Genomic DNA, 11,498 nt, shown 5'->3' with positions numbered 1-11,498 from the left:
CAACGAAACAAACACAAAAAAGGTTACAGTGACCCAAAATATTACGTGTGCATGCTCATTCTATAAGTTGTTCACCTTTATCTACACTAGTTGGGAAGGTATTGCTAATGACTCTAGAGTATTGATGGATGCTATCAGTTGGGAGGGAAATAATTTTCCAATGCCATCCGAATGTTAGATTTTGTTTTCTTTTTTAATGTACAACTTTCATTTTTTTTAATATGATTTATTACAATTTTAATTCAATCCTAATAGAAAAATATTATCTTGTGGATTTAGGATACACAAATATGCCTAGTTTGTTAGCTCCATATCGTGGTTAAAGATGTCATTTAAGAGATTATAAAGGAAGAGGAAGGCAACCATGAAGACCACAAGAATTTTTTTTTATCATAGGTATTCTTCATTACGCAATGTGATTGAACGCCGCTTTGGTGTACTTAAGGCTCGTTTCCCCATCTTAAAGTTGATGTCGAATTACCCCATTCGAAAACAATGCAGAATTTCAATTTCTTGTTGTGCAATACATAATTTTATTAGAATGAATTCAACAAAAGATATCTTATTTGAAGAAGATCAAGCTCCTGACTTAGAAGTGTATGTCGAAGAAAGTTTAGGTGGAACACAAGTATTTATTGATATCAATTTGAGTCAATTTTATAAAAGCAGAATGAATGGTGTTAGAGATGACATTGCAGGTACCATGTGATTATATTATTTTAATGAATGACAAATAAGAATTCATATAATATGTATTAAATACTATCTTCTTTTTATTATATCATATATCACATACTTGTAAGAGTATTGTGTAATAAATTATTATTTATACTAATATTATGTAGTAAGAATATTGTGTTTATTATTAATAGGTAATGAGTATTGAATGTATTATATTGTATTAGGAATTCATTCCATTGTTATAAACATAAAAACAATAACATAAATTTTAGTATATTATACTATTAGTTGTATGATATTTTTAATTTTCTAATTAAATAAAATTCTTAAGGTTAAAACATTATAATATATTTACTAATAAATTTAAAATGCAATAAAGTATATTACCAAACATAGTTTCAATGAATTCTTAAATCCAGATCTAATTTCTGAATCTTCTACTAAACGCAGTTTAAACAAATTCTTAAATCTAGGTCTAATTTATGAATCTGCTACCAAACACATATTTAAAAATACAAAAAACACATATCTAAAAATACAAAAAACACATAATATAACTTCCATAAATTTTTAGGGGATCTTTTTTTTTTTTTTTAAAAAAAATATAATTTCTATATTTTAAGGGGAAGTTTGTTTCGTGGGAATTTTGGATTCTCACGAAATGGACATATGGATTACTGCATTTGTTTTCCAATGATGTAAGATGTCCGAGTATCTGAAAATTCTCGAGCATCATAGAATGCCTTTATGGAGGACATCTTGGGAGTTTTGGATACCCTTCTCAAACATGGGTTTTCTGAATTCTCATATTGAGGGCATTCTCTTTTTATTTTTATTTTTTAATTTTTTTTTTTCACACACACATAAATACCACTCTTCTTTATTATTAATTTATAATTAAAATAAATATTGTAAACTATGTATTTTACTCTCTTTGATTATATTGTAGTTGTTTTTGTTTTTTTCAGAAAGATATTCAAATTCAAATTAATGTTTATTATAAAAAGGTCTTAAATTATTATATATTATTCTGTTTAAAAAAATAATAAATAAAATAATAAAACTATATTGATTTAAGAAGAAATTCAAATTGATTATAACAAATATGTTATATAAGTTCAAAATTGTATTAAAATAATTATAAATTAATAAATAGTCGTAAGGCATTCTCAGAACATTATGTAAACTTAAGACATTCTCAAATAGAAATCTTACAAAACAAACACAGTCATCCAAGTTTCTCAGACATCTTCAAAAACATTCCTACAAAATAAATATGGTTATTTAGGGATGTCAAACATCTGTGATTCTGGACATCTATAATTTCGTTCAGCTAAAGATTCCGGAAGAAACAAACGGCCCCTAAGACGTATCTTCAAAAACATTTGTACACAAAAAAAATATGGTTATTTAAGGATGTCGGACACCTATGATTACGAATATCTATAATTTCGTTCATCTAAATATTCAAGTTATCTATATTTCCAGAAAAAACAAATGGCCCCTAAGAAGTATATGACACCACTTTTATTTGATCTTCATATATCGACATGGTTTTATACTTTTATTTTTTTAATAGGTGTATGAGTTTTCATTTTGAAAATATATTATATGGGAGAACATCTAATTTCGAAATTGATAATACAAGATGACATAGCAAAATGAGTTCTCAATTCTATTTTTGAAAGATATTTATAGTTAATTTTAACAATTTAACACTTGTATGTTCTTTGATTTTATTATTATTATAAATTGATTTTAAGCATATTCACACTTTTAGTGAAATAAATGCTAAGGCTATGTTCCATAACCATTTTGTTTTTGAAAGTTAAGTCTTTGGTTACTACTTTTCCCTCCAAATTTCTTTCTTCGTTATCTATTTTTCACCGGTAGTTTAGAAAAAAATAGCTTTCAAAAAGTTATTTTTGTTTTTAGAATTTGCCTAAGAATCAAATCATTCTACTTAATAAAAATGCAAATCATTGTAAGTAATGTAGATGAAATAGACTTAATTATAAAAAAAAAAAAAAAAAAGACCAAATGGTTACCAAATGGAGCCTAAATTAATAAAGTTAATCACATATATATTAAATATAAATTTAAAAGTTTAGGTTTCATTTTACAATTATTTGGGTCCCGTTTGGTAGCAATTTGATTTTTAATTTTTAGATTTTGAAATTAAGTCTATTTTCTTGCAATTTATTATCACATAATTTTCATCTTGTTAAAGTATAACAGTTGAACTTATCTCAGCAAAATTTCACTCTTTTACTCAAGAAAAATGCAAATAATTGTAAGCGAGTGAGAAGAAACATACTTAGTTTCCAAAAATCAAATTGTTTCTAAACATGTCTAATTAATTGGTTGCAACCTCCAAAATTTTAGGGTTTAATGGATTTTTTCTATAAGAACAAATTACTTGTAGCTTATTTTTAAAAATACAACCTAATAGATGCATTAAAAATTCACAACTTATCATGCTAATCTCGTATTATTAATTATTTTCAATACTAAATTAATATGGATATTACTTCCTTTTATTATCAACCATGTCATAATTACTGTTAAATTGAATATGGCTTAATTTACATGTGAGTGTATTACTGACCACGAGATTTATAATTCAAAACATGTCAGAATTACTCAATAATGACGTCTAGTTAAAAACAATGAAAAATTATTTTAAAAGGAAAAATCATAGTATACGAATAAATATAGTATTTTACCAGAATATTAAAAACTCATATACGCCAAGGCATGGTTAGATTAAAGGTTTCATTTTATGCCCATAAATAATAGATGTCGAGAATAATATATCTAACAAAAATTATTTTAAGAATAACAAATTGTTATGTTTTGTTCTACCTAAGGATGCTATAATTTTTTATAAAAATAAAAATATTTTAATATCTACTGATTTTATAAATTTTGTATTACATGCATTAATGACATAAAATTTCAAGTTTAATTTAATATTAAAGTATAATTGTTAAAAAAAATTTGTACTAAATTACTTTAATTAATTAAATACATTTAATAGATTTCTAATTAAAGTATGCATCCCAATAAATAAATTTGTTAATTAGATTCATTTAGTATGTTATTAATAACTAATTTATTTTATATATGGTTTAAATATTATTTTGGTCTCTGAACTTTAAATCTTAACTATTTTGATCTCTAAACTTTAAAAAATATTTATTTTAGCCTCTAAACTTTTAAAAACTGCTTAATTTGATCTCTGCCATTAAAATTCTGTTAACTTTTTAGTTGAGGTGGCCCATATTTTTTTGATAAATAGGATGCCAAATAAGTTAATCATCCTAGGTCTAGCTATAGATCTTTTATGTCAACAAAAAAACGTAATTTTTCATATATATTTTTTAATTATTAGTGATTTAAGTTTTACTGTTTTTTATGTCAAAAAAAAAAAAAAAAAGCTATAAGCCCTACTGTTTTTTCTCCCAATTGGAATCTCGAAGCAAATCAGAAAAAAATAGAGTAGAATTAAAATATAATAGAACTAGTATATTCGTGTAGAAGATGTTTTTGTAGAGATCTATCCATTTTTCATTTAATTTTTTTTCTCAATCAACAACATTTTTATTTTCTATGTATTCATGAGAACTTTTACTTTTAAACGCAATAATAAAACATCCCATGACAAGGTAAAATAAACTTAAAAAATGCAAATAAATACAACCCATATAAAAAAATAAACTCTAAGAAATTGCAAATAATTTTTTTAATACAAATTGAGGGTGGAAAATTTGAACCATAGACCTCTAGGTCCTCAACACATATAGGTTGAGTTAAGTTCTTGTTAACAATTGCAAATAAATATTACCTCAATGAATCACATAACTAAAAAAAGAGAGAAGGAAAGGATAGGAACAGAGAAAATACCTCAAACTAAAATCTGGAAGGCAAAGTGAACTACTAAAATCTTAAAATCTAAGAAGACAAAGTGATTGTAACGTCTCAGGCCCAGGATTCGGAATTTGGAGTTCCTATGATTCGGCCCCCTAATGACCCCGACATTCCCCTGCGACGTCATCCTCCCTTGTCTTGAATACTTTTTTTTTGAAGTAAAAGTTGTCCCCACAAACCAACACGGGTTAGAAGTAAAAGTTGTCATCACAAACCAACACAGGTACTTTCAGTATGCTTTATCCTCAAACCACCGAAAAGGAAGGTACATCTTGTTGGTATAAGTAGTAACTTTCAATTCTTTTAAGCCTTTCTTAACCATACTTTTATGTCCTCAGGATCTCTATCATTCGAATGTGATACCGGCTCATTCATGTATCCCTCCTGAATTTGGGTCATTACAGCGATGGTTGCGTTCTCCCTAAAAAACCGATTTACCCTTTAATTCACATTTAAAATCCTGGAACTTTTAGGGTGATTAATTTATTTGGCATCATAATCATAAAAAAATATAAGCCACCTCTAGTTTTTGTTAAAAAGTTAACAGAATCTTAACGACAGAGAAATTAAGCACTTTTTAAAAGTTCAAGGACTAAAATAGGCGTGTTTAAAAGTTTAGGGACTGAAATAGTATAAGATTTAAAGTTCAGAGACCAAGATAAGATTTAAATCTTTATATATTTTACTTCAACAATATATGCAGATGGAGAAATTAAACTTCTAATCTCTTAGTTAATTTACATGTGTGTATGATAGTTGGACATATGTTTATATTTACAAATCTAGGTAAACTTATCATTATTAAAAAACCATAAGAATGTTTTTTTTATAAGTAACAAAATTGATTCAAAATCTTGGTATATGTTTGGTCTTTGAAAGTGTAAAATAGACATTATTAGTCTTTTGGGTTTGGAAAAAAAGAATTAAATAGTCTCTTAGCTTTTTTTTTTTCTTTTTTACAAAAAGATCTCTTAACTTAGTTTACTGATGAAAAAATGGCATCAGCATTACTGGTTGATTATGTGACAAAATATATTAAATTTATATAAACATTAACCTAAAGTCTCAAAGGCTGATAATATATTTTAGAATTCGGCCATACTCATGTTCACAACACGACTACACACCTAATTGTTACAAAAGTTTTTTTTGGTTAATTTTTGTTGATGATGAACAAACAAAAGGTAAAAAGAAAAACTCAGTTTTAATTTTAAAAAATGGAACATATTCTATTTTAGATTAAAAATGAGGTTTATCGTACAATTATTCCAAAGTTTCAAAATTTTCAATGGATTAAAGATCATATTTTTATCCCTTCTATTTTGATTTACTACTTCTTTATTAAAAGTCAAAAGTTCGAATTCTCCGGGACGTCTAGTTAAGAATTTAGAAGCGTACCATAAAAGAGGCACCCTGGGAAAGTATGTGTGTGGAGATGAAAAATGTAAAGAGGAGAAAGGAAGAAAGAGGAGAGGACCCATCAAATTTGTGCGTGTTGAGAAATACGAGTAACTGAAACCACCGAACGAAACATTACACAAATACAAAACCAAACCCACAGCTCAACCAAATCTCAGACCTCACAATCAACGCCAAGAAGAAGAAGAAGAAGAAGAAGAAGCAGATAGGAGGAAACCCACATCCAGATTTCAATCAGATTCTCAAAGCCACCAATTATGAGTGGTGCTGCTCCTCTCAACTCCTCCGCCTCTGAATTGGACTTGGATCGCCCCAATATCGAAGATTACTTGCCTTCCGGATCCTCTATCCAAGAACCCACTGCCAAGCTCCGCCTGTGATCTCCCCTTTTCTCTCTGTTTCTTCAATTTCATATTGTTTCGTGTTTTTTCTTCTCTTATCATGCTACCCCGATTCGTTTTTTTGCCATTTCCGAGAGATTTGATTAGCTTATTAACTTGTTTTTGCTTGTTAGGCGTGATTTGCTTGATATTTCGCCGACTCTTACCGAGGCTGCTGGTGCTATTGTTGATGTAAGCTTTCCCTTTTCGTTGTTTTCAATTCTTTTATCATTTTCATCATAGCGAAAGTGGGGTTATTATTTTCAGGTCTATTTGCTTTTCCCTTTTCGTCCTGGAAGTGAATTCTTTGAGAGGTGAAAGTTCCCCTCCAGTTATCTTTAAAAATTGTTGTTTTTAATTTGTTGTTTTGATGATGAATGCGTAGGATTCGTTTACTCGGTGTTTCAAATCAAATCCACCAGAGCCATGGAATTGGAATATTTACTTGTTCCCTTTGTGGTGCTGTGGAGTGGTGATTCGGTATCTAGTTCTCTTCCCGGCGAGGTTAGCTTGTTTTGTGTTGTTTACCTTCACCCATTGACTTAAGCTTTTAGGTCAATCGGTGAATAATGTGGTATTGGAGTAGGTAATCTAGGAGGTCATGTGTTCAAATCCCTTCAATATTATTTACTCCCCAGTTAATATTAATTTCCACTTGTTAGGTCTTCTACATATTTCAAGGCCACAAGTGCGAGGAGTGTTAGATGATATAATATTAAACTTACTTTCACCTATCAGCTTAAGCTTTTGGGTTAATCGATGATTTAATATTTTGGCATTATTATTATTATTTTTTACATGCAGCATTGGTCTGATAATGACATGGTCACTTCAAGTTATAGGAACTAACTTTCATTCTTTGTTTATGTTTTGTTGACCTAATGGTACAGGGTTCTCATATTGACAATAGGATGGATAATTTTCCTTTCAACATTCATTCCAGTGAATTTACTTCTGAAAGGGCAACCTAAGCTGAGAGCTAAGTTAGAGGTGTGAATGCTCAATTATATATCTTGTGTGCTTATTCTTTTATTTATATATATCTTGTACACTAATCTGAGCATAACGTAATGGATAAGACACTTATTAATTAACATCTTAATGGTCAATTGTTTGATCTCCTACCCTCAAAATTTCTTGCCTAATAATGTACTTATCTTGTTCTTGTTAGCATGGTAGTTAAGAATTCTTTTGTGTAATGATTATAATATTGTATATTTCCTTGTCAGAGGTTTTTGGTGGAGTTGATTTGCAGCTTCTTTGTTGCATCTTGGACTGGGGTTGTTAAGTATCATGGGCCAAGGCCTAGCATCAGACCAAAACAGGTGTTTGGGATTTTAGATAACATTTGGCCAATGTATTAACATATTTCCCCTTTTCAAGATGTCGAGCATCATTCTCTATATTGTTTTTCTTCTCATTCCTCGTTGTGTAGGTTTTTGTGGCCAACCACACTTCCATGATTGATTTCATAGTCTTGGAGCAAATGACTGCCTTTGCTGTTATTATGCAAAAGCACCCTGGGTGGGTTGGTGAGTGTATTTATTATGCAAAATATGTGAACTGAAGATTTAGGTTGTAGGAATAAGTATGGAGTAATGGAAGCTTGAGAGAGGCATGCTTGCTATTAATAATGAGTAGACATATTTGTCTTCGTTTCTATCAGTTATTACAATTACGAATCGTAGACATAATGAGTAATCAGGAAAGGCCATAATCGTCTTCATATTGTAACTTCCTTTATGTTATATGTTGTTGAAGGCCTGTTGCAAAGCACTATATTGGAGAGTATAGGATGTATATGGTTCAACCGTACAGAGTTGAAGGACCGTGAGATTGTTGCAAAGAAGTAAGTGTCACCGTACAACAAGAGCACAAGAATTACAATAAATACTGGTTGTTAGTGGAAATGTGGAATGATTATTGAAACTTCTTCTCTTTTAGGTTAAATGACCACGTTCTAGGGGCTGACAACAATCCTCTTCTTATATTTCCTGAAGGAACTTGTGTAAATAACCACTACTCTGTTATGTTCAAGAAGGTATTGTTCAAGGCCAATAGGCTATTTATCAATCCAGTTTTTGCTTTATCTAGTTTGCTGAGGTTGCCTATTTTATTTATTTGATTTACCATATGATTTCAGGGTGCATTTGAACTTGGCTGCTCTGTTTGCCCAATTGCAATCAAATACAACAAAATTTTCGTCGATGCTTTTTGGAACAGCAGGAAGTAAGGAGCTTTTTGTGGAGGAATATTACATGTGTTATTTGATTAGTTTTTGTTGATAGATACTTTATTCCTGTTTGATAATCGAGGTAAGTGACTGAAAATTCTTTTCAAATTTCTAAAAACATGTTTGACAAATGTTTTGTTTAGTTAGGCAACTTCAAGAAAATGAACAAAACTGTATTTTGTTGGTTTTAAAAGTGATGCTTGCGTGCAATGGTAAATATTATTGTTTGTGCTTGGTAACCTAATTTGCTAAACGTTGATAAAGATGTAAGTCAAATAGAATGAAGCATAAACAGAAAATATCATTCTAAACAACTTTCAGAAAAAATAAATTAAAATTAAAAAAATGGAAAAGAAAAGAAAAGAAAAACTGATACCACCCTAAAGAAACCACAAATGCTGATAGCTTAGCTAATATGCTTATGCTCATGCTCGATAGAAAAGGTGTTGGTGTCATGGGGTTTTTTGCATTGCAATAAAGTTTTCCATCAGGAAATAAATTATAGTCATGCTTAGACCTGAGTTCGTTTCAAATATGCTAGACCTTGGTTTGTTATAGTTTAACGTGGTTAAAGCTCTCCTCGCTTAACTTCGGTTGTAAAGAATTCTATGGATATTTCAAAACAAGCATCTTCCCTTGTTAGATCGTTTTGGTTCATCTAGTCTCACAGTTTCATCCTGGTGTTCTCTTTCTAAGTAACTTTGTGAATTTACACTTTTTGGCTAGAAATAATTTGATTGATATGGAATTTGCCAGAGTTTAGTGTATTTGTCTGTCAATGGTGGTATTTTTGCGCATGTTAGTGCATGACTTTAATCAGGTATTTAGGTTTGTTATGCATTAGCATGGAATTGGTTGTTATATCAGGTAGATGATTCCCGGACTGTGTAACGTTTTGCAGGCAGTCATTCACTATGCATCTGCTGCAGCTTATGACCTCTTGGGCTGTTGTTTGTGATGTTTGGTACCTGGAACCCCAAGTTTTGAAGCCTGGAGAAACACCCATCGAGTTTGCAGAGAGGTAACCTTAGTTCCCACCTGCAATGCTACATAGCAGTTCTTCTATCACTATCAGAATAAAATCTTTCCATTAACTTTTCTTGTTCAACTGGCCTTAGGCTGCTCTAATTTTGCTTGTTATTTTATTTTAACAGGGTCAGGGACATAATATGTGCTCGTGCAGGTCTTAAGAAGGTTCCATGGGATGGATATTTGAAGCACTCCCGTCCGAGCCCAAAATACCGAGAACGTAAACAACAAAGCTTTGCGGAGTCAGTGCTGCAGCTATTGGACAATAAGTGATGTCTGTCAGTATCTAGTCTTCAAACTACATTTACCATTGGAAGCCAGGTTCCTGCCTGAAGCCTAATTATTTGGCTAGAGTTCATTCGAAGAACCGTTGAGGACGGCAGGTGAGTAGGAATCTTCTTTCAGGGATGGGATAGAATCGTGTAGTTACGTAAATTATAGAATGCCATGGATTGTTTTAGGTCTTTTAAGCAAGCATCAATTCTTGCACAAAACCTTCCTTTGAGTACATCTCTTCATTGGAGTTTTATCTTGTGCTTTGTGGTTCTGTAATGGGCTTCCTGGTTTTGCTCTGCATTACCCTAAGTTTTGTTGCTGTTGGATGTTTTGAAGTGTTTAAATAGGTTCTTTCTTTTTTAGTTGAATTCAAATATGTTCTAGACGAACTATTATTTGTCAACTGAAATGGTTTTGTGAGACAAAAACAATGTCAGAACTAACGCCAAACAGTGACGTTTCGCCATTCTATGTTAGGGTTTTGGATTTAGGGTGAGGAATATGAGTAAAAGGAAACTGTAATTCAGGGGTTAAATTAAAAGGTACACTTATTCTGTGAGTAGATCTCTTCAAATGTAAGATTAACGGTATGAACGATTCATATTCGAAGGAAATTCTAAGAATTAAAATTAGTTTGCTTCTAAAATTTTATAGATTTAATTGGCAAAATGATAAGTCTTTATGTGATGTTTAATTGAAAGGGAACGGAGGGTGAGGGTATAAATTAATATAAACTTTAAGGTTTAAATTTACTCAATATAGTTAGATGTTTAAAAAGTTTAGGGTTTTAATTGGTTTATAAATGGATTTTTATTTACTGATAAAAAATGGATTTTTTGTTTTGAAAAATTTAGGGAAATTGAAACGAATAGCCAAATTTAGAGTTTGATAGATGACGGAAAAAAAAATCTAATGAAATATGGCCAATTATAAAATGAGGATTAATGTTGAGTTGTTTTTAATTATAGGAAAATGAATCAAAATATTTATAAATATAGTAAAATTTCATTGTTTATTTCTATCTGTGGTCTATCTCGATTTAAATAGATGCAGATATTTTATTATTATTTATAAATATTTTTAGCAATTTTATCATTTAAATTAGTTTTTCACTAACTTTTGTGACAAATCTGTGAGGTTTTGGAAGACCTTTTTTCTCCCTTTTTTTTCTTCAATTAAGATTGTCAAACATCTTATTTTAATTTATCTCAGATTATTTTCTGCATCTTTTTCCTTTATTCTTAAGTGTAGGAATAAACTTTAATATTTATTTATTAGTTGTTGTGTGATTACTATGATTAGTTAATTAATTTTTTTTTTCATTTTTTCCGCAGCTTCTCATTTTTTGTATATTTAACATTTCAAATACTTTTAAACAACAATTACAATGTGAATATTAATATATGTAGATATTGTATATCTACAACATTTTATAAATCTATAGTTTGTGAATTTCTTTATGTTTTTGTACTTTTGCTTTATCACATGTAATGTACTTATGTTTAACCATGTCTACAACGAATCATAAAAATATTTGATTCCACTTTAAT

General features: G+C 29.9%; 1 protein-coding gene across 1 annotated transcript; it reads left to right on the top strand.

Moving 5' to 3' along the window:
- Window positions 1–6,020: 6,020 nt before the first annotated feature.
- Window positions 6,021–10,376, top strand: LOC120078500 (glycerol-3-phosphate acyltransferase 9). Its single transcript, XM_039032771.1, has 11 exons — window positions 6,021–6,406; window positions 6,545–6,602; window positions 6,796–6,914; window positions 7,301–7,400; window positions 7,640–7,735; window positions 7,846–7,942; window positions 8,172–8,259; window positions 8,355–8,451; window positions 8,554–8,639; window positions 9,545–9,664; window positions 9,798–10,376. The coding sequence occupies exons 1-11, from the start codon at window positions 6,288–6,290 to the stop codon at window positions 9,943–9,945; spliced, it is 1,128 nt and encodes a 375-aa protein (XP_038888699.1). The 5' UTR covers window positions 6,021–6,287; the 3' UTR covers window positions 9,946–10,376.
- The last annotated feature ends 1,122 nt before the right edge of the window (window positions 10,377–11,498 follow it).

This window comes from Benincasa hispida, chromosome 5 (assembly GCF_009727055.1).
Source record: "Benincasa hispida cultivar B227 chromosome 5, ASM972705v1, whole genome shotgun sequence".
NCBI classification, from domain to species: Eukaryota; Viridiplantae; Streptophyta; class Magnoliopsida; order Cucurbitales; family Cucurbitaceae; genus Benincasa; species Benincasa hispida.
This window is presented reverse-complemented; position numbering and strand designations above follow the sequence as displayed.

Bases quoted from the DNA above. Each gene is read 5' to 3' on its own strand.
- LOC120078500 (XM_039032771.1), top strand. From the start codon at position 6,288: ATGAGTGGTGCTGCTCCTCTCAACTCCTCCGCCTCTGAATTGGACTTG. The intron at 7,943-8,171 runs GTGAGTGTATTT...ATGTTGTTGAAG, and splicing joins AAAGCACCCTGGGTGGGTTG to GCCTGTTGCAAAGCACTATA. The intron at 8,452-8,553 runs GTATTGTTCAAG...ATATGATTTCAG, and splicing joins ACTCTGTTATGTTCAAGAAG to GGTGCATTTGAACTTGGCTG.